This window comes from Argentina silus, assembly GCF_951799395.1.
Source record: "Argentina silus genome assembly, chromosome: Y".
NCBI classification, from domain to species: Eukaryota; Metazoa; Chordata; class Actinopteri; order Argentiniformes; family Argentinidae; genus Argentina; species Argentina silus.
Window position 1 is genome coordinate 35,737,367 of NC_139654.1, and position 23,523 is coordinate 35,760,889.

The 23,523-nt window shown below is 42.2% G+C and overlaps 1 protein-coding gene across 1 annotated transcript in view; it reads right to left on the bottom strand.

Moving 5' to 3' along the window:
* Positions 1–21,672, bottom strand: part of LOC310823760 (ras-related protein ORAB-1) — a 35,602-nt gene extending 13,930 nt beyond the window's left edge. Inside the window, exons 1-3 of the mRNA XM_083696604.1 lie at positions 21,286–21,672; positions 7,242–7,314; positions 5,981–6,076 (exon numbers count right to left, since the gene is read on the bottom strand). Coding sequence (XP_083552730.1) covers positions 5,981–6,076; positions 7,242–7,314; positions 21,286–21,299 — 183 coding nt within the window. The 5' untranslated portion in view covers positions 21,300–21,672. The remainder of the gene's footprint in view (positions 1–5,980; positions 6,077–7,241; positions 7,315–21,285) is intronic.
* Positions 21,673–23,523: the final 1,851 nt, after the last annotated feature.

Sequence of the window (23,523 nt, forward strand, 5' to 3'; positions counted from 1 at the left end):
CTCCTCATGTGTCATTAACCCATTTGTGCCGGATGCTTCGCTACGCAGCATTGCATCTACCGCCGGTTGCTGCGTTACGCACATTTGAATTTGCCGCCAGTTGCTGCGCAGCGCAGCATTTTTGATTTGTCGTAATTTTCATGAGTGCAGCATATAATGCACTGTCATTGGTTCAAATACACGAGGTGGGTCTTGTTGATTTTTTAAAACCACGTGAGCACCCAAATGTCGTGTGGTTCGCCGAACGCACTTGTATGTCTGATTGATTTTCCGCGACACGACACGACATTCGGGTGCTCACGTGGTTTTAAAAAAATCAACAAGACCCGCCTCATGTGTATTTGAACCAATGACAGTGCATTATATGCTGCACTCATGAAAATTACGACAAATCAAAAATGGCGGTAAATTCAAATGTGCGCAACGCAGCAACCGGCGGTAGATGTCGCGCGGCAGTCGGCACAAATGGGTTAATGGTAAATAAAGGGTATAGAGCAAGAGACTTGGGACCAATGATGAGAACCGCATTAAAAAGTGATCGGAAAGAAACAAGTAACCCATTGGTAAAACATTCTGCAGACAAAGAATTCATAAAAATAATGTGCCACGCCTATGAATGGTATACCACAGGAAGTAGCCATATTGGTTAAACAACAAGTTCAGATGAAAGAAAAATCAGATAATCAATTGAGAGATGACATGGAAAAACAGATTCCAGAAAGTCTCTGGTCAAAACATGACACTGACGTGGGCTTAGTAAAATCAGCAAGCCCTATAATTATAAGAACAAAACAGGGCAGTGTATTACCAAGAAAAGCCCAATATCCTATGAAACCTGAAGCTGAGGAAGGAATAAGCAAAACAATAGAGGGTTTGATAGCAGCGGGAGTTTTAGAAAGAATAAACAGCCCGTGCAATACCCCCCTTCTTCCAATTCTAAAAGCAGATAAGTCAAAATGGAGATTGGTGCATGACTTAAGAGCAGTAAATGAGGTGGTACAGGATTGGCCAGCAGAAGTACCAAATCCTCATACACTGTTAACAAATGTTCCTCCGACAGCCAAATACTATATAGGGATAGATTTATGCTCAGCTTTTTTCAGTGTACCGTTAGCAGAAGAAAGTCGGTACTTGTTTGCATTTACCTACAGAGGACAACAATACACTTACACTAGAATACCTCAAGGGTTCAAACATTCGCCTCGTGTTCAACCAGGTGCTAAAAGCAGATTTAGAAGACGTGGAGATAAACAGCACAGTAATCCAATACGTGGATGATTTGCTAATTTGTTCAACCACATTGCAACAATGTCATGAGGACTCCATAAGAGTTCTCCAAAAATTGGCAAAGGGGGGACACAAAGTGTCAAACTAAATTGCAGTATTGCTTACCTCAGGTTGACTATCTGGGAAGAACTATAGCACATGGGTCAAAAGCAATATCACCAGGACAATTAGAAGGCTTAAGTAAAACACCAAAACCAGTAAATGTGGGCCAAATGATGACATTCTTGGGAATGACAGGATTCAGTGGAGATTGGATAGAGGACTATGCGATAAAAACAGCAGCTCTGAGGGTGCTGATGAAAACAGCGGGTCAGCAGAACTTAAGAGCCCCTTTAATATGGACAACAGAAGCTACAATAGCATTTGACACGTTGAAAAAAGAAATGCAACGGGCACCAGCATGAGTGCCACTGTATCATTCCTATTGTGTGGCAAACAGAAGGAATGGGTATGCTTCAGCAGTGTTAGTACAGGAAACGTGTAGTGGTAGGAAAAAGCAAGCGTTAGCTTACTATAGCACCAAACTAGACAGTGTTGCCCAGAGGTACCCGCCCTGTTTTCAGGGAGTGGCAGCTATGCACTATGCCTATGAGAAGGCCTCGTCAATCACAATGGGCTACCCAATAACAATATACACACACACACACACACACACACATCACAAAACAGTGGAACTATTAGAACAGGGAAGGTTTGTTCGAACACAAGCTAGGAACCTGTCATTTGTCATTATTAACCCATTTACTCCTAAAACGCCTGCTAAAAACGCCTATAAAAACCTGTTATTCTAGGATAAATATCCTTATCTCCTGAGGGTTTTCTGAAAAAATACTAAGAATTGTCAACGTCTACCAAAACCTTAATATCTAAGCCTCTGTAGCACATAGAAACATGAAATAAATGACATTTTAAAAAGTAAGAATCACAGGTTGTATTAAAACATGCTCCCTTAGCACTAACATACCAACACATTTTTCTAAAAATCCTCAAAATCAGATGGGGAAGAAAAAATATATTTTATATGATTTATTTATATAACAATAACTCTCCCAACTCTGTCACTGCCCTCGCTGTCAAAATCCTCCTCTGTCATAGCCATCTCGCCGCTCTCCAAAAAAAATCAACAATAAACGCACGTGTATGTCTGATTGATTGACGTGACTTTCGGCGAACCACACGACATTTGGGTGGTCACGTGGTTTTAAAAAATCAACAAGACCCACCTCATGTGTATTTGAACCAATGACAGTGCATTATTTGCTGCACGCGTCATGAAAATGACGACAAATCAACAATACTGCGCCACGCAGCAGCCGGCAGGAGATTCAGAGTTGCACAACGCAGTAACCGGCGGTAGATGCAATGTTGCGGTGCGCAGCATCCGGTACAAATGGGTTAACAGACATCACTATCAAGAGATGTAGCACAGTAAATCCAGCTGAGTTAATACCACTGGCAGATGAAGGGGAAGAACATGATTGTATAGCACACTCGCTAACATTCACTAGGTTAAGACCAGATTTAGAATCAACACCCTTACAATATGCAGAAGAGACATGTTTTGTGGATGGTTCATGTTATAGAGATCATTTAGGAAATCATGCAGGGTACGGCATAGTCAAACAAATAGGGCAGACATTCCGAGAAGAGAAGATAGACAGCTGTCCACAACCGTGTTCGGCCCAGTTGGCAGAACTAAGAGCACTGACAGAAGCCTGTAAAATGGGGGAAGGCAAATCAGTGAACATTTTTAATGACTCAGCGTATGCGCATGGAGTCTGTCATCTGTTTGGGGCAGTATGGAAACAGAGAGGCTTTTTGAAAAGTGATGGGTCACCCATACAGCATTGTGAGCAAATTAAGGAATTGATGTTGACTATGATGAAACCAAAACTGTTAGCGATCATCAAATGTCAGGCGCACCAGAAAGGCAATGATTACATTATTCAGGGCAATAATGCTGCTGATGAAGCGGCAAAGCGAGCCTCGAAGTGTGAGGTGGCCGTGTTGGCCCCAATGGTATTAATAGAACCAATAACGCAGCTAGAGGATATAATACGCATGCAACAGATTGCAGGGCCGTATGAGCAAGCCATGTGGCTCCAAAGGGGGGCAAAAGTTGACTCTACAGTATTGTGGAGATCACATGAGGGTACTATAGTGGCACCTACGGTGCTACTGGGGATTTTGATGGCTGATGCGCATGGTTTTGACCATTGCGCAAGGGGGGAAGTTGTGAGAAAGATAAAACTCCAAGGGTATTGGTCACCCTATTTACAGGCAATGGTAGAAAATGCATTGGCAGAATGCACAGTATGCGCACAAAACAATGTGAGAAAGGGAATCAAAACACCCTTAGGACACATACCGGTTCCAGATGGACCATTTAAGCATTTGGTAATGGACTATGTAGACAGGATAAAAAAGGTCAATGGGAAAAGATACATGCTTGTTGTCATAGATAGATTCAGCAGATGGGTAGAAGCAACGCCATCGGCAGAATTCGGGGCAGGAACAGTGGTTAAATTTCGAACAAGAGAAGTAATACCCAGATTTGGAATACCTAATGAGATTAGCTCAGATAATGGTGCAGCATTTATTCAGAAAACTGAAACAAGTCATACAGCAGTTAAGAATACAACAAAGATTGGGTTGTGTCTACCATCCACAATCACAAGGAATGGTAGAAAGAATAAATGGTACCCTGAAAACAAAGCTGAATAAGATATGTGCCAGCACAAAACTTAACTGGGTAGATGCCTTGCCACTTGCATTAATGAGTTATCGCATGCAGACTAACAGAAACACGCATTTAACACTGCATGAAATGCTTACGGGTCGACCCATGCCAGTGCCAACGCTAAGAGGACCTTACAAAGGACCCCCACTGGAACAACTCCAGATGGAATTAAAGCAATATATGAAACAATTAACTGAGATACACAAAGTTATATGTTCACAGGAAAAAGACAAGCAGCCGGAGCCGGAGCCATCCCTGCCCAATCCAATAACTCCAGGAGACCAGGTGTACATCAAAGTCTTCAGAATGAAGTGGAACGAGCCAAGGAGAGAGGGACCGTACGAGGTAGTGCGAGCCACCCCCACTGCAATACAAGTCCGAGGGAGTCTAACCTGGTACCACTTGAACCACTGCACCAGGGTCCCGAGGCAAGAACTCAGGCAAACCAGAGAAGAAGACGAAGGAACGGGTGAGATCGTACAGGAGCACAGAGGAAATGAAGGAACAGGTACAGAGGCTGAACAGGGGCCGGAAATCCAGCCCCCAGCCGAACGGGAAGGACAGTAGAGCCTGGGGGATCCTGGGGAAGGGACTAGTGATATATAAAGTAATAATACTAATCTATATGCTGTCCCAAATAGAACAGGCCCTGTCTAGAGAATTGAGTCAGGAAGTGAAGCAAACACAGGTTGAAACCAAAAGAGGTAGGGACAGAGAATATAAGGTAAATACATTATGGAAACAGGCAAAGCAAAATGATTGGTATAAATGGGTAGAGTTTACAGCCCAGTCAGTAACAGAAGGAGATTGCCTCATATGTAGTCCATCACCACTTAAAAAACTACGAGTTGTACCTAACCCACACACATACCAGGCATACAAGGTCATCGGCTGCAACCTGCCATCTCTCCTGGACCTGTTCCACTCCAGGATCAGTAAGAGAGCAGGAAAGATAATCACTGATCCTTCCCATCCTGGTCACAACCTCTTCCAGAGACTTCCATCCGGCAAAAGGTTCGGGTCAATCAAGACTAAAACCTTGCGCCACCTGAACAGTTTCTTCCCCATGGCAGTGGGGCTCACAACCAAGCCCCGTGCCTCTCTCTGACACCCCCCCCCCCCCCCACCCTGTCACACAAACAATGCACTGACAGTGTAATTTATAATTATTTAAAATTATTCTAATTTAGTGTACATGCCCCACAACCATTTCACAGCCTCTAGCCTCATTGCTATTTAGTCTCACACAGCCTACAAGATGTATTGTTCTGCTGCTCTTTGTAAATTTGTTATTGCTATTTTGTTAATACTTTTGCTATTTTGTAATTTTTTTGTCAATATTTGCTATTTGTTTTTTATGTCCATGCACCAACCTCACCAAGTCAATTTCCTGTATGTGCAAATATACTTGGCCAAATAAAAGAATTCTGATTCTGATGTACACACATACAATCAAATAAAAGCTGAGAATCTCTACTTTAACCTCAATTCATAATTGTTTGATTTAAAATCCAAACTTTTGGAGTATAAAAAGAAAACATGCTTCACTGACCATTACTTACGCAGGGCACTATATCTATTCAATCAATTTGAGATCTAAACAAGTGTCTAGGGTGAAGAGGCTAGGTGTTGTTTCTGGACAGAGCAGTTTCTGCTAGAACAGGGCATATTCCAGATAGACTGAGGTCAGGACCCAATGTGAAAATAGAATCTCCACTTTAACCTCATAGTAATTGATTTCAAATACAAAACATTTGAATGTAGAGCCAAAATAAATAATAAATTCTTCACTGTCCCATTACTTACGCAAGGCACTGCAGTTCACCATAGTAATTTTAGAATATCGGGTGAATACAGTTCAGTTAGAATGCATACACTGGTTTCAGCAGTTCTACAGGCAGAGAGAAATTTTGGGAGCACAAAAGGGGATTGGGAATGGGGATCTGTACTTACGATCTGAAGTTTAATGGTTTTTCCGTCTAATTCTATCGTTCGTATTTTGAAGTCCACTCCGATAGTGCTAATGTAGCTTTCTGTGTATGTGTCATCCTGATGAGGGGAGAGGAGAGAGCCAGTGAGGGGACATTCCGACATCCTGGAACAAACACTCATATCCTGCTTTAAGGACAAATCATTTTAACCCTTTCATATTCTCTAGAGAGAAAAGCATCCTTCACTGCAAAATTACGTTTTAACTTGAGAATGACTTAATGTCACACCCTCCACTTCCTCCTAGTCTGTGCCAGTGCCTCCCTCTCTGTCTTGTCTGTCTGTGTGTGTGTTGTGTGTGGGCATGGCCAGGCTCCGGTTCTCCGTCACTCACCATCTCTACCTGCTCATTCTGCTCACCTGTTGGTCATCTGCTCATCACCTCCTGTATTTAAACCCCGGCCTCCCATCCACTCTGCCAGATTGTTTTGTTGTTTCAAGTTAGTCTCGTTCTCGGCCACTTAGTCGCATAGAGATCTAAGTCTTAAAGTGCGTTTCTCTGTTTAATCACCTTCTCCCTCCAGAACCTCGACTCCGTTATCCACCTGCCTGCCCACACTACCCACCTGCCCTACCCCGTTTGCCATTTCCCCCCTTGTCCCATTCCCTGTTATTCCCTCATTAAATACCCTATTATTTTATATCCTTGTCCTGACTGTGTTCAGCACCTGGGTTCATTCGCTCTGACCGTAACACTTAATGTGTAGGACAAGGATATAATACAAATATTTGACATGGTACATACAGTACACATCACAAAGAATCTAGTTCCAACCTGCTGTATTTGAAGCAAGCAGGGCACTCATAACGTTGGGCAGCCTATGGACACCTGCTGGCTTTCCACAGCGGGGCTTGCGCCGTACGTGCAAAGGCCAATTGCTTTTCCACAGTCACTACCGGGCTTCAACAGAGCTTACTTCAGCAGACCTATTTGGTGCTTAAGAGTCATCTTTCAGCCTCCTCCACCCCCTTGGTCCTTATGAGGCCAAACAGGGCTAGGGCTAGGGACATGGTTTAGAGCTAGGATTCTTATCATCCAAGTGCTTTAGTTGGTTTAGTGGGTCGCGAACTTGGTGGGTTGCAAGCATAATACAAGTTAGCTCGCTGTAACTACACAATCGAATGGCACTTTTTACAAATACAATTGTCAAAGTGCTTAAGTTACCAGAACCTGTTGAGAAACCAGAGGATGAATGGTTATAAATGTCTATCACAGGATACTTACTGCGAATCGGAGGAGAAGGCAAGACTTTCCGACTCCAGAGTCACCGATCAGGAGCAGCTTGAATAAATAGTCACTACAGAGAGAGAAAGAGAGGAAACATAGCAGGTTTGACTCTGTCGACAACAATTTAGCTTTGATGGATTATTTCAAAACTGAACAGACATAACGGTTTTCGTAAGACCTCAACATCTAAAGAAGACAGTAAAAGGAGGACAATTCACTGTGGTCTCACATTACAAAATGTAAAGATACTATCATCTAGCCTATTGCTTACAGTACTTTGGGAAAGATGCTGTAGGCTATTTATTTCACAAACTCTCATCTGACCCAATTTTGTCATAAGACAAAATCTACAGGGGTGTCATTGTCTCACGTCAGATGGCACGACTGAGTCTTCACTGATCTTGTATCTCGCAAACGGTCATTAGATAGATCAAAAGTAGCCTGGCTAAAATGTGCTGTCATTTCGTAACAATGTGGGAGTACTCGTAACTGAAACAATAAATCTGTCAATTATTTTCATGTTTTTCTCCAGCGAATTTCTTAGTTACATGATCTTGAAACTAACAAAGGACATTGGTAGTTGAAGGTGCAGCCATGATTGAGTTCGGAAATGTACACAAAAACTAGCAGACTGTTCAGTGAGCCAGGCAGCTGAGCAACTCACGTCCTACAGGACAGGTCGGTTGAGGCTCCCGAGTGTCACGTAGGAATGACACCACCTGTCGTAAGAAAATGCAGGGGTGTGTCTGATAAAATGCTTGCCTCGCAGTTATAGGCTATTATTTGTGAAAACGCAACGCGCCGCCGCCCCCCCCCCCCAACACAAGCACATACAAGTGAGGTGAATGCAGACGAGCCCAAGACATTCAATAATGCCCCCAAAATCACAGGTACAGGGGTAAAAAATGGCCACACATTTTTTTCAGCGCAACTTTAGCATTCTATTTCATCCGCTTTGGCGCTGTCATTTCGTTCAACAACTGCTGCTGCTCGTGCGCTACAGTCACCACATTTGCGACTAGTACTTGTCTAAGTTTCACCACACGACCATGAGAAATTTGATTGCCGTTCTTCCAAGCGCTTTCGGAAGACATGCTTCCCCTGCGAGTATTACAACCAGGGGATAAGTCGGCCATCTGGCGGGCATGCCGCAAAACCTAGTGGCAACTGGTACCGTTGTAATTTTCACTTGTAGTTCTGCCCAAAAAAACAATTCCCAATGTAATTCCAATGGCAGAGTCATATTGCTCCTGGCCAAATGAGGTCAATTCCAGCGTGACTTTCATGCTATACAATTATTTTCATGCCATGGCCATTGTAATTTTTTTTGTAGCCCCACTTGGACAATAGATGCATTTCTCTTACCATAAAGCGCTGACTTGATATGGAAGTGTTTGAGCCAGCCAAGGGGAAGGAACGTGCAGGGATTCTATCAGCATGAGCAAGCCATTAACCCATTTGTGCCGGATGCTGCGCGACGCAACATTGCATCTACCGCCAGTTGCTGCGTGGCGCAGCATTTTTGATTTGTCGTAATTTTCATTAGTGCAGCATATAATGCTCATGACATTTGGGTGCGCACATGGTTTTAAAAAATCAACAAGACCCACCTCATGTGTATTTGAACCAATGACAGTGCATTATATGCTGCACTAATGAAAATTACGTCAAATCAAAAATGCTGCGCCACGCAGCAACTGGCGGTAGATTCAAATGTGCGCAACGCAGCAACCGGCGGTAGATGTCGCGCGGCATTCGGCACAAATGGGTTAAGAACGAGCATGGAAACTGTATGAATCATGCTAGATGTGGGCACGTTGCATCCAGAAGTGCCACAACAATTTAACACTAACACTACAGTACATCAAATCACATTCTGTGTGCAGTATAGGCCATTACATGCATTATTATTTTGTATATTCTCAATAATAGTTAATAAGTAGCTATACCACACAATCATGAATGCAAGATGACAATTTAGGTGCACCAATTGCACCAATTTCTTTCAATAGCTCGACCTGACGTGTGTCAAAATGCCATCTTTTAAATTGTGCTAATCGCACTGGTGGAGCGGGCCCAAAGCTTTTTCATAAAAGTATGACATTAGAATGCATTTTTAATGGGACAAACTAAGCAACATAGCCTATTGATCTATGGCCTGGCTGCTTTTAATAAGGTAATTCAGTGTGTCATTTTAACCTTGATGTTGATGAGCTGTGCTAGTATTATTGGCAACGAGAGTCTTGCATCTCAAATTGTTGGCATAGGCATATTTACTGCACATTAGCCTAGCCTTGTGAGTTTGCCAGTCTCCAGGTGTGTTACATTCTGACAGGTTAATGAATATTTTTTCTACATCTATTTTGTGGAAATACGCTTTTAGTTAGGCAGTACGTCATGTCTTCAAATAAATCCATAGCATTTACATACCTGTTGACAATTACAGTGAAATGCTAATCAAGGCTTGATGGAATTGAGGGACGCTGCCATGAGTGAACATCATGGGATGAGATCGACAATATTGTCAATCGTGGCTAGTGATGGAAGATATTAAGAAGGCCTATTTGGCTTTTTAACATTGGGTGATATTTGGACCATGTTTTCTGTAGGGTCGTAATTTACTTCGGATGATGATATCAATTGGACAATCACTGTAAACATTGTGGCTAAAGGTAAAGCTTCCTATAAGTGTAGGCTACTGCAACGTTAACCGTTCCCTCGCGATTTATATGCTTTGGATCAAACAGTTAATTAATTTCTCAAATCATTACCATTTGAGCAAACTTTCTTACATGACCTAACTCCTATGTTTCTGATTAGGCTACGTCGAGAATAAAATGAGATTGACAATAAATTGGTTGATGAAATATCGTGGCCATATTGAAACAAATCGTATTCTGAAAACGTAGGCAGATTAGGAGCATCTCATAAATAACACAAAAGGACTTGCATAGAATCTGAATAAATTACACTACGGGTATCTTTCTTTTACAGTCATTGATCCTAATGGGGCATAAATGATGAAACGTCAGAACATAAATATGATCAATAATGACGATGTAGGGTTATAACCCTAACCCATTACAGTTACCGCATGTGCTTTAGCTTCGGTTATAGAAAAGTGACTTCTAAAGTGGGTATTGTTTTATCAGCTGAATGATGTGCTGTGTCTGTATTGTCTTGTTGCCAGCATTGCTTGCTGGCTGAGGGCTGAGGTGCGTTCCCGTGTGCTTCTCGTATTGGTAACCCAGTGCACATGCTTGATCGGCAGAGGCCTGCACAGGGCTGCATTTGGCTCACACGTTCTTCTGACATTGTTCTAGACGAGTGTGAATACTGAGCAAGTACTCATTATGGTAAATTTAAAGACAATATAAGGGTTTGTAATCCCACACAAGGGAAAAGGTCACAGGAAAACAGATGGTCCTAGAACATTTGGAGGATGCAGTAAAGAGGGGTGAGGTTAGATTGAGGGGTTTGCTATAGGTGAAGAAAACAAAGGATCAAAGCAGGAGGAAGCAGGATAGAATAATTAAAGTTAGGGTAATTAAGTAATAAACAAAGTTGTAAACAGCTAGAACAAAAGGCTTTTGAAAAGAGCCTGGGTGTCAGCAAGGCCTGACCAGACGAATTGGCGCCAGCACAATGGGCGGCGCACACCTTGATGACGAAATATAGATCTTGAATGTTATTGGTGCAAGTAGAAAGGAAACAGAAATACGTTGAATAGAAGACGTTAACCTGTGCAAAGTCTATAAAGACAGGTGACTGAGGAGATAACGTATTATAACTTAAATTCTACGACATCATTACGTTGGCGAATTAGCGACACAAGCTACTACTATTGAAATGAATCGGGTGACGTCAGACTTCAATGTGTCCATCCTATTTACAGTCATTGGGCACAACTCGCATATTATCAAAATTAGATGACAGTCAACCACGAGTTGTCTTGGGCAAAAAGAGCTCAGTTATCAGTTCAATCATTGAGTTTATTATTATTATTTATTTTACGTAATCAAATGGAAGCTTTTAATGGGCTAATATTGTAGGTCTACTGTAGTCTGCAATAGAATGACAAACCATTTTTAAATGACGAGGCCTACAGGTGTAGCTAATAGAGGCACAATTGCATTCTACAATACAATAAAGAATGACGTAATATTTTACAGCACACCTGTAGCCTAGAACCTTGCATGAACCACCCCCCCCCAATTAATTTAACATACCAAACAAATGATGCATCAGGTTTAGTGCTGTGATGGAACAAGGGACAGGGGGGCCAGGCCACCCCTAAATCAATGACTCAATACTCAAGCATTGAGCCCGCTAAATGTTTTATTTGGACAGTGTCTTCAGTAAGTTCTTGAAACAGTGCCCTGCGAAAGTAATGGGACAGTTAAGCATTTTTTCAGCTTTTATTTGATGGTATGTGTTGTCGAAAGATATGGACTTCCCTCAACCTGCAACGTCACCTAGTTCCAGACAGGCCTGTGTGAAGTAATGATATCCTGAAATGTGATCGAATAGGATATACTAAATAACTAATGATGCCATCAAAATATAACTATTTAAATGTAACTAACGAAAGGATATCAGATGTACCGAACAGAACGATTAATGTTGAAATGTGTTTAACAAGTTTAATGATTGAAGTTGAAAACGAATGGCATGATTTGATGTTGAATGTAATCAAGTTGTTTTATGACTAAAGTTGTTGAACTGTAATCAGTTTTGGCAGGGAGAGAGAGAGAGAGAGAAAGAGGAACCTGACATGGCTAAGAGAGGGTTGCTAAGCAGATTGCTAAACAGAAGAAGTGGCAGTCAGTCTACTGGCAACTTTTATGAGGTACGTGTGTGCATCCTGCAGAAATGTGTCTCAACGGGCAATTCTGTAAGACCTCACAGAGGACGGATCCCTAAGAGACCAGGAGGTCTAGCCCAATTGGGGTATCCACGATCAAAGTCCTCTCTGGGGAGAGTTTAGACTTGGAAGCCTCCAGCCTGGAGGCTGTTGGTATCGGAGTAGGCTCCCTCTTAGCCACCTTGAGTCTTAGTCCTCGCTCTATCAGTAGTTGGCATTGTCCATAACTGTTAGTAGTTGGGTCTTTGGCATAAGGCTGCCTGGAGACTTAGCTCTCGCCCTCTCAGTAGTTGCCACTGCCCATAACTGTCTGTGGTGGGGACTTTGTTAAAAGGCTTGCTGGAGGTTGAGTGACCACTTCACTTGGAAGGGGACGCGAGAGTCGTCAAAGTCCCTCGGCTGAGGGCACGGTGCTACTCCGGAGTCAACGAGCTAAGTGACCGTTTCACTTAGAAGGGTCTGAGTCATCGAGCTGGGCTGATAGAGGAGCCAAGAGCATTCGACGGAATGCTGGACGGGGCCTCTCTAAATTTAAATCAAGTCAAAGTTTTATTTCCTAAGGAGCAGGAGGTCTAACCCAGTCAGGGTTGCACAAAGGCCAAAGTTCTCTCCAGAGAAAATTAGAACTAGGAATTCCCCAGCCTGGAGGCTGTTAGTATCAGAGTTGGCTCCCCCTTAGCTGCCTGGAGACTTAGCCCTCGCCCTCTCAGTAGTTCGCATTGCCCATAACTGTCTGTGGTTGGGACTCGGTTAAAAGGCTTGCTGGAGGTTGAGTGACCGCTTTACTTGGACGGGGAAACGGGAGTCGTCAAAGCCCCTTGGCTGAGGGCACGGTGCTACTCCGGAAAAATCAGCAGGGCGGATAGAGGAACCGAGAGTGTTCGGTGGTTGCAAAGGCCGATGCTGGATGAAGTCTCTCTAAAATTAGATTAAATCAGACAGAGTAGGGTAAGATTTAATTTATTTACTTTGGTTTTATTTCTTAAATTATGTTATTGCTACATTGCATTACCATGCTGTAACGCTTAAATAAAGTACAAATCTGCATTTAAAGAAAAATAAGTATTTCAGTTCTTGTTAGGTGACTGTTTCAATTCTGTTGTGTTATCCTCCTTGTTAATTGTAAAAAGTTTGATTTCACTGCGCATATTACATCATCGGATCTAAATGGTTGTTCTAGCCTCTTACTAAAATATTCCCTTTGGATGAATTGTCCTCATTGATAAATAAAATTCCTGCAACCACACTAACTGGCACTCATAAGAATAGAGCAGTCGTTAACTACTGGGGGGCTTTCACAGGCTGTGTTCTGTTGTGGGTCGCTTACGGAACAAAGCCAGAAAGAGGAAGCAGGGGAAACTGTGGGAAGGAGACGGTGAACAGTAGGGTGAATCTATTAGACACCAGCCTAAGTATATATTAAGAAACCTATTAGGGTAAGACCCTTTAGGCTAAGTATCTAACCCGTTGGACGGAGGGCTGCTCCAGGGCTCCTGTACAAGGCCTATTGCCGGGAAACAGTGTGTACAAATTGGTTTCACCATTTAGAAACGACAACACCTTTTATACATAGTTCCCCTATTTCATGGCACCAAAAGTAATGGGACAGATTCATGTTATGTGCAAATTGAGCACTTACGTTTAGTATTTGGTTGGCAATCCTTTGCGTGCAATAACTGCCTTAAGTCTGCGACCCATTGACCCCACCAGGCGCTGGGTATCTTCTCTGGTGATGCTCTGCCAGGCACTCTACTGCTGCCATCTTCAGTTACTTTGTTTTCAGGTCTTTTTGCCTAAAAATCGACTTGGCCAGTCAAGAACTTTCCACTTTGTGACACTGAAAAACTCCCTAGTTGCTATTGCAGTATGTTTGGTCATTGATGTAAAAACAAATTATTGGGGCTGAGCTGCTTGATCCAGGCCTATTGCAACTGATTGCCACATATTTTTAATCTGATTTATTTCAGGTACTATCCCCAAGGTTTGGTAGGCAGGCCATGTGCTCCCTCTTCATTAATGTGTTGACCCCTCCAACCGAGATAACTACCCAATATCCAAGCTACCATGCCTTTCCAAAGTATTAGAGTCCCTGGTCAACTCCCAGCTAAGAACCATTATCTTCTCATTCTATTCTAAATGTGCACCAATCTGGCTTTAGACCTGGTCATAGCACAGTCTCAGCTGCTACACTTGTCTTAAATGGTGTTAAATTGCCTCGATCAGAAAAAACATTTTGCTGCCTTATTTATAGATCTCTCCAAGGCAATTGATACGGTTGATCATCACCTACTCATTCAGAGGTTGTCTGAAATAGGCCTGGATCAGGCTTCAAGTAGATGGTTTGAAAATTATTTAACAGACAGAACACAGTGCGTCTTAACTGATAGCGTTAAATCAGGTTTTCTGGACATAACAAAGGGTGTTCCACAAGGATAAATTCCTGGTATGGTTCTTTTTACATGAACAATATTGGATTATTTGTAAATAATTGTAACCTGCATCTACAGTGGGGGAAATAATTATTTGATCCCCTGCTGATTTTGTTAGTTTGGCTGATTACAAAGAAATGAGCGGTCTATACTTTTTATGGTACTTTTATTTTAACAAATAGAGACAGAATATCAACAAAGAAGTCCAGAAAAAACACATTATATAAAGTTATAAATTGATTTGCATTTGATGGAAGGAAATAAGTATTTGGATCCCCGACAAACCAGCAAGAATTCTGGCTCATACAGACCGGTTATATGCCCATGAGGCACACAGATTAGTCCTGTCACTTTAGGAAAAGTACTCCTAATCTCTGCTTGTTATGGGTATAAAAGACACCTGTCAATAGAATCAATCTCTTCCATTCCAACCTCTCCACCACCATGGGCAAGACCAAAGAACATTCAAAGGACATCAGGGTAAGAGTTGTAGACCTGCACAAGGCTGGAATGGGCTACAAGACCATCAGCAAGAAGCTTGGTGAGAAGGAGACAACTGTTGGTGCAATTATTAGAAAATGGAAGAAATACAAAATATCCATCAATCGCCCTCGGCCTGGAGATCCATGCAAGATCTTGCCTCGTGGGGTAAGGATGATCATGAGAAGGGTGAGGGATCAGCCCAGAACTACACGGGAGGAGCTTGGTAATGATATTAAGGCAGCTGGGACCACAGTCACCAAGAAAACCATTGGTAACACACTACACCGTAACGGATTGAAATCCTGCAGTGCCCGCAAGGTCCCCCTGCTCAAGAAGGCACATGTACAGGCCCATCTGAAGTTTGCCAATGAACACCTAAATGATTCAGAGAAGGCTTGGGAGAAGGTGATGTGGTCAGATGAGACCAAAATTGAACTCTTTGGCATAAATTCGACTCTTCGTGTTTGGAGGGAGAGAAATGCTGAATGCTACAATCCCAAGAACACCATCCCCACCGTCAAACACGGAGGTGGAAACATTATGCTTTGGGGTTGTTTCTCTGCTAAGGGTACAGGACGACTTCACTGCATTGAGGGGCCAATGGACGGGGCCATGTACCGTAAGATCTTGGACGAGAACCTCCTTCCCTCAGCCAGAGCACTGAGGATGAGTCGTGGATGGGTCTTCCAGCATGACAATGACCCAAAACATACAGCCAAGGCAACAAAGGAGTGGCTCAAGAAGAAGCACACTAAGGTCATGGAGTGGCCTAGCTAGTCTCCAGATCTTAATCCTATCGAAAATTTATGGAGGGAGCTGAAGCTTCAAGTTGCCAAGCAAAAGCCTTGAAACCTTCAGGATTTGGAGAGGATCTGTAAAGAGGAGTGGACCAAAATCCCTCCTGAGATGTGTGCAAACCTGGTGACCAACTACAAGAAACGTCTGACTTCTGTGCTTGCCAACAAGGGTTTCTCCACCAAGTACTAAGTCATGTTTTGCTTGGGGATCAAAGACTTATTTCCTTCGATCAAATGCAAATTAATTTATAACTTTATATAATATGTTTTTCTGGACTTTTTTTTTTGATATTCTGTGTCTATTTGTTAAAATAAAAGTACCATACAAATTATAGACCGCTCATTTCTTTGTAATCGGGCAAACTAACAAAATCAGCAGGGGATCAAATAATTATTTCCCCCACTGTATATGCCGATGACACTGTTGTATATGCTATTGGCCCTACGATTGACCAGGCTCTTTCTGAGCTACAGTCTGCATTCACTGTCCTGCAGAGCATGTTGGGCTGAGGTTGGTGCTTAACGCTGGAAAGACAAAATATATGTTATTTACCAAATCACAGACAAATGTATCTGATTTATGCATATGTGCTTTGGATGGTTCCCCCATTGAGCGTGTCCCCCGCTTATAAATGCCTGGGCATTTGGTTTGACAAAGATTTGACGTTCAGAAAACATACGGAGGAGCTTGTTAAAAAGCAAACATTTAAGGTGGGCTTCTTTTATAGGAATAGATTGTGCCTTGCATTACTCCCTTTTTGTGTATAAAGCCATACTTCATAAACTCCCGGCTTACCTCACCTCATTATTAATTCACGGACAAATTCCATAACCCGTTCTCAGAATTGGGTAACTCGAGGTTCCCCGGGTCTCCACCAAATTGGGTGAATCCGCTTTTAGTTATGGTGCATCTAACCGCTGGAACAATCTACAGAATATGCAGTTGGATGTTATGGTGCGACTTGGGCAATTTAGGGTGTTAATTGAGGACATCCTTGGTGAAAGATGCGATTGTTTCTCCTAATATTGCCTAATAATGGCTTCCTTGACTTTCATTGACACCTCTTTGGTCCTCATGTGGACAGACACCAATTGCAGACTCCAAAGACAAACGCAAAGCCTAGAATCAATACTAGACATTGACAGCTCTCGTATGCCTGCACAAATGACGTGATGGACCACACTTGACTTACCAGAAACACCTGTCAAACTAATTTTCCAATACTACTGGTTCCCTGAAATAGGGGGAGTATGTATAAAAAGGGTTGTAATTTCTTAATGCTGAAACCAATCTGAAAAAAAGAAAACATTGAATTAAAGCTGAGAATTACCTCATAGTAATTGTTTGATTGGGATGCTGTTGGGAGCATAGAGAAAATAAGACAAAATGCTCCCGCTTTCCAATACTTATGGAGGGCACTGTATATTTTTACTGGTGGAGCAGGCAGGGCTCAAAATTAACTTTCACTTGGTAGCACCAGTGCTCTCAAATTAGAACATTTAGGAGCACTACACAATTTTTAGGAGCACCCAAAACATTTTTAGGAACATCCCCTCAAAACAGGGGTTTGAGTAAACAACACAACAGAGGTGTAGTAGATCTCTAAAGGCCTGCTAGATATGAAGGGTGAGTAAAATTAATTCCAAGCAGAATTGTAGAGAAGCAAAGTGGAATTCTTCTACTGATAATGCCACAATCTGAATTTGTGGCCACATGGGCTGCGTTATTGATTGCCCACATCACTTCTGTGTGCATGTAAACCTGCACAAACCCAATGGCTCGCCTGGACACATCATCTCTCAAACATGTTATGTTTTCCCCTTACAATTGGACAGATTATGGTGGCACAAGCCGTATTCATTCCCCCCTACATCACCTAATCAATTGAAAGCTTCAGTTTCAGACATTTTACTTGACGATTCATGTCAGAACGCATTTACAGTAGTACCGCTTCAGCATGTAATTTTTTTTGATGGTCGTAGTCACTCGTGCTCCCAAACGAATGCATGCACGCGCACACACAGCATTCTATTGTAACATCCTACAAATTGCCACAAAGGTCAAACACTGTAGTTTCAGCATTCCTGTGTCTGGTGAGGACCTGGGTTCAGTCCAGACCAGAAAAATTTCCCCCCCTTAAAAAATCCAGGTGAACGTGAGGACAATGAGGTGACAATCCACCATGACCTCGACCTGGCCTTGGCCCTCACCTACATCGAGAGGATGGGATAGAGAGGTGAGAGAACATAGCCAAGGACATATCGAGAACAGCCACATATAGAAAATGGCAGAGCTACAGCCTACATTAGGCCTATAAACCCTATCTTTACATCTATGGCTCTGCAGAGTAGGGTTAGAGACAAGAGGGTGAGAGTATGGGTGGAACTGGAAAACCTCAAGACACCGGTAGCTTATGTTTTTTCAAAAGAAAATTCTACAGCACAGAAAGAGAGCTCAAAGAAACAGTTAGGCATAATCGGCTAGTAGTTGTCGGGTCAAAATGGTGCATTCGAGGCCATGGAAGCAGTCCTGGTCCTGTGTGTCGCAGTTGGTAGAGCATGGCACTAACAACACTAAGGTTGTGGGTTCGATGCCAACTGGGACTATACACAAAAAATGCATGCACTCACTGCAAGTCACTTTGGATAAAAGCATCAGCTAAATGGCATATATATCAAATCTGAGAATGCATGCTACAGTTTGTCCAAGTAAAAAAAGGCTACAAAGGTAGTGTTGAATCCCAATCAGAATGTGCCAGTAGGTCTAGGATAAGCTACACAGAAGTGGCCAAATGCTTCTGCCTAAAGACATGCCAATGCAAGAAGTAAACAAGGCTACTCTACATAGCTGCTCCTACACTATTGACTGTAGGCTATACATAGGTGGATAGAGATAAATAGAAAGCATGTGCAACAAAATAACAACCGATAAACTACAGGTCACAGGTCCATGCCAACATGGAAGACAGAGCGGTAGAGCTGTATTTATGGTACAACAACCAGCGAGTTACCCAACAGCCGGAATTAGTGTGCTGAAAGAGGCATTTAGCATGTGACCTACACAGGTGTCAAAAATTAATGTTTTACTCCTTAAATGTTATCTCGTCGGACCCGGAGAGGTTGTGGTCCGCAGAGCTTGGCACAGGGCAAGATAGACGGGGTGAAGAAGTAGCTCATTATTTGGTAAATGTCTCACCTCTGCATGTGACTTCATACCCTGCAAGATGATGCAATAATGAAATTGATGTGAACAGCTCATTGTTGATTTGAAACCCAAAACCTGTTAGTGTTGTAATATGACAGACTGATTTTGATTCCTCCCATTAGAGAATAGCAATCAGTGCAACACTAAATCTGACGTAGAACTAGGTATAACTGTGAATGCACAGCAGAATTTTACTTTCAGAAATGGCTGACCTAGAACTTTCTCCCAGGCTCCTGTCTTGTGCCCGTTGTCTGCACCCATCTAGTCCAAAAAAAAATTATCCTCTGATCCTCCTGAGTTCAAGATTCTTAGTTGGAAAAAAAAGTGTCAAAAAAGAGTTTGTTGGAAACTATCAATGGGTCGATTGACTGCAACATCTAAGCCAGCGTTTCCCAACCGCTGTGCCGCGGCACACTAGTGTGCCGTGAGAGATCGTTGGGTGTGCCGTGAGAAATTATCCAATTTCACTTTTTTTTTAAATTAACATTTAATTAATATCTGCAAATAAAATGCCATTGTCGAGTGTCTGTGCTGTAATATAGTGACTGGCAGAGTAATGTAATATTCGTCCGGGTGGCAGCAGGTAGCTAATTGCCTCGTTCCTTCTTAGAGACAAGAGTCGCATGCGACAGGTCGTGGTGACAGTGATGGAGAAGTTTTTAAAAAGGAAAAATGTAAACTCCGAACTGGGCCCTGGACAAGATTCTGACCCAGGTGAAGTAGCAGGCCCTAGTATGAGTGGTGGTAAAAAGAAAGCAAAGACGGTGAGCTCGAGGCAATACAGCGAAAGCTATCTTCCAACAGCGCCATGGTGCCAAGCAAGCTTAAACGCCATCTCCAAACGAAACACCCGTCACTTCAAAACAAGCCGATGGACTATTTTGTTCGCCTGCGTGAAAACACAGAGAAACTTTTATGAGAAAAACCACAAAGGTAAATGAGAAAGCCCTCAAAGCTAGTTGCCTAGTTGCTGAACTCGTAGCTAAATCCAAAAAGTCCCACTCTGTGGCAGAGACATTAATACTACCTGCCTGCAAAGCCGTTGTCAACGAGATGCTCGGCCCTGACGCGGTTAAAGACATAGCTAAAGTCCCGCTCTCAGATAACACAATTGCCAGGCGTATTGATGACATGTGTACAGACATTGAAAGTCATGTTTTGGGAAAGATACGCATCAGTAGGAAATTTGCGTTGCAACTTGAGTCTACGGATATTAGTGGACATTCTCAGCTCTTGGCCAATGTGCGTTTTGTGGATGGAGATGCCATTAGAGAAAACTTCCTATTTTGCAAGGCACTGCCAGAAAAAACAACAGGAGAGGAAATGTATATAATATTGTAATTATATATACTGTATCAGGCTACAGTGTCATTTTGTAACATTTTTGGTTGGTGGTGTGCCGCAAGATTCTTCCAATGTAAAAAATGTGCCGTGGCTCAAAAAAGGTTGAAAAACACTGATCTAAGCAATGCTTCTGTCAGGATAATTGCCATAGGTCTCCTCAAACAGGCAACAGATGAGCTCGGTCAACAAGTGTTCTTGTTGATAAGCTGTTTTCAAATGGCCCATCATTGGTTTCAGGCTTGCTATACAGACAAGTGTTTCATATGGTGGTGGGTTCGTCAAACTCACGTTCAAACGAGTTATTTATCAAACAAAATCAGCAAGCCACACGCGTCTAGCTAGTGATCAACAGTTGTCTCAAACTCTCGGCAGGTTACATCATTCATAGCCTATAGCATGCTACTAACACATCAAGTAGATGTTGGCAACAAACTGGCTTTGCTAATGTTGGGTTAAGAAGCTTGCTTCTTGTTAGTGAACTAGCTGTTCGCGAACTCATTAAACCACCGTTTCTTTTGTCAGCAATTGACTCATTTTGACAAACTAGCTAACACGCGAGCTAAATAAGTGACTGGTTTCACTGATCTGTGATGAAACATAAACATTCTATTTAATACCGCTACATGTTAAAAAGTGAAACGTTGAATTCAGTTTGTAAATCAAACTTAAAAACAAATGTCAAAGTAAAATATTCATTAACAATCTGAGGTCTCTAATAGTAACACTGAACACTTTATATTATATTATAAAAACGTTAAAAGGTGTTTAATAACCTGTAACATGAAGACGCGTTCCGTTCCATCCCATTTCAGGAATTACAACAACCCCGCCCCCCAAGACAGCAGAACACTATAATACACTATACAATACAACAGACCAGCTAGCTAACGTTAGCTGGCTAGCTAGGTCGGTTACTTACTATTCGGGATTCATCGTGGACTCGTCACAGTAAACCCCTTCTTCTTATAAAACCGATAGTCTCTTACGCTCCGATATTGATATCAATACCTCGTATCTCTAAAAGGTAAGTCGAGAGCTGGCAATGTACTACTTCAAACCGAAGACTAGCCAGTTGTCTAGAAACGCAAAATGGCTGCGATACCAAACCGGAAATAGCTGTTTCTAAACAGCGCAACCTTCTCGGAGAGCTAGTTTGTTACTAATGTGTCGTCAGATATTCAATGCGTTATGCCGATCCAAAATGTGACTACAACACGCCACTGACAATGAATGTGGGTTGGTCGATCGAAAACAGCTCGTTAAAAAAGACTGCGTCATAAGTGAAACAAGTCAAATGACAGGAGTGGGGATCTGCCTTTATTGAATCTGTGTTCTCTGAGCTCCAATAGTGGAACTCCGCCCATCTACTTCCCGGTCAATGTACATTTATGTAAATGACGATTTCTTCAAAATAAGAGCACCCAAACTTTATTTTGCATTTAAACATGGTAAATAGGGGTCAAGGAACCACAAATAATATGCTAATCATCTTAACAAATATATATCAATCATAAGCATATAATATTTGGTATAGTATTGCCCCAGAAGGGTTTGTAATTGTTCTTATATCCTAATTATTATTATGAAATGGTATTGCACTCTACTCTAGAACACTTCTAGAATGCATATCAAGTGAGTTTGAAACTAAATTATGTCATTGGACACAGACACAAGGTTTCAATACATCTCTGGTACCACTCTACTTGGAAGCACTTCCAGAATGCATATCAGGTGAGTTTGAATCGAGAGCGATGTCATTGCAAATGTTGCTGGCTATTTACTCCAGCCATACGCCTCAAAGTAACCAATCCATTATACACTCACCGGCCACTTTATTAGGTACACCTGTTCAACTGCTCGGTAACGCAAATATCTAATCAGCCAATCACATGGCAGCAACTCAATGCATTTAGGCATGTAGACATGGTCAAGACGACCTGCTGAAGTTCAAACCGAGCATCAGAATGGGGAAGAAAGGTGACGTAAGTGACTTTGAACGTGGCATGGTTGTTGGTGCCAGACGTGCTGGTCTGAGTATTTCAGAAACTGCTGATCTACTGGGATTTTCACGCACAACCATGTCTAGGGTTTACAGAGAATGGTCCGAAAAAGAGAAAATATCCAGTGAGCGGCAGTTCTCTGGGCGAAAATGCCTTGTTGATGCCAGAGGTCAGAGGAGAATGGCCAGACTGGTTCGAGATGATAGAAAACCAACAGTAACTGAAATAACCAGTCGTTACAACCAAGGTATGCAGAAGACCATCTCTGAACGCACAACACGTCGAACCTTGAAGCAAATGGGCTACAAAAATTAGTCCAACCCAGTACTAGCAAGGTGTACCTAATAAAGTGGCCGGTGAGTGTATGTGTCCTACACAGTGCAGATTGGGTACTTTGAGGTGTATGGCCGCAGTAAATAGCCAGCAACATTTGCAATGACATCGCTCTAGATTCAAACTCACCTCATATGGATTCTAGAAGTGTTCAAGCGTAGAGTGGTACCAGATGGATTGAAATCTTTGAAAAATAGTTCTGTACAGTCCAGCTAATACAAATATAATAGGCATGTGTAAAATTACATGTAATTTCACCAATATGTACATAAAGCTCAAAAGTACTTTTTCAAAATTGTATATGCTTCCTGTTGCGTAATTTGTGGTTATGTCAGCAAAAATAAGAAAAAAATATTGTGATACCGTCACTTTCCGTTCATGTTTTAACTCGCGCTTTTATTTTGAAGCCGCGAAAACGGCGATAAGCGAAACCGGAAGTCTTAATGGAGCTAAAGAGAGAACACAGATCTTTATATCGATCAGATGCAATTGAAGCCCTCTCAGATTTGGTACTGTCTGTCTGTGTAGGCTCCACTGTCAATACATTTGTCGAATTATTTTCCAGAATTGTGCTTTCGCCCATTATGCCCAATAATGTATTTGTGATATCAAAGAATGCTCACATATTTATTTCACAAACCAAAGTTAATGAAAAAAAGGCAATTTCTATTACAAAATCATCTGATCTGAAGCACACCAAATATCCCTGATACATCCTGAAATTTAACACCCAAATTAGATGAACAAAGCCATAATTCCAGAAGGTTCCTGAATCTTGAGATGTATTTGTTTATCAGGATCCCCATTAGCTGCTGCACATGCAG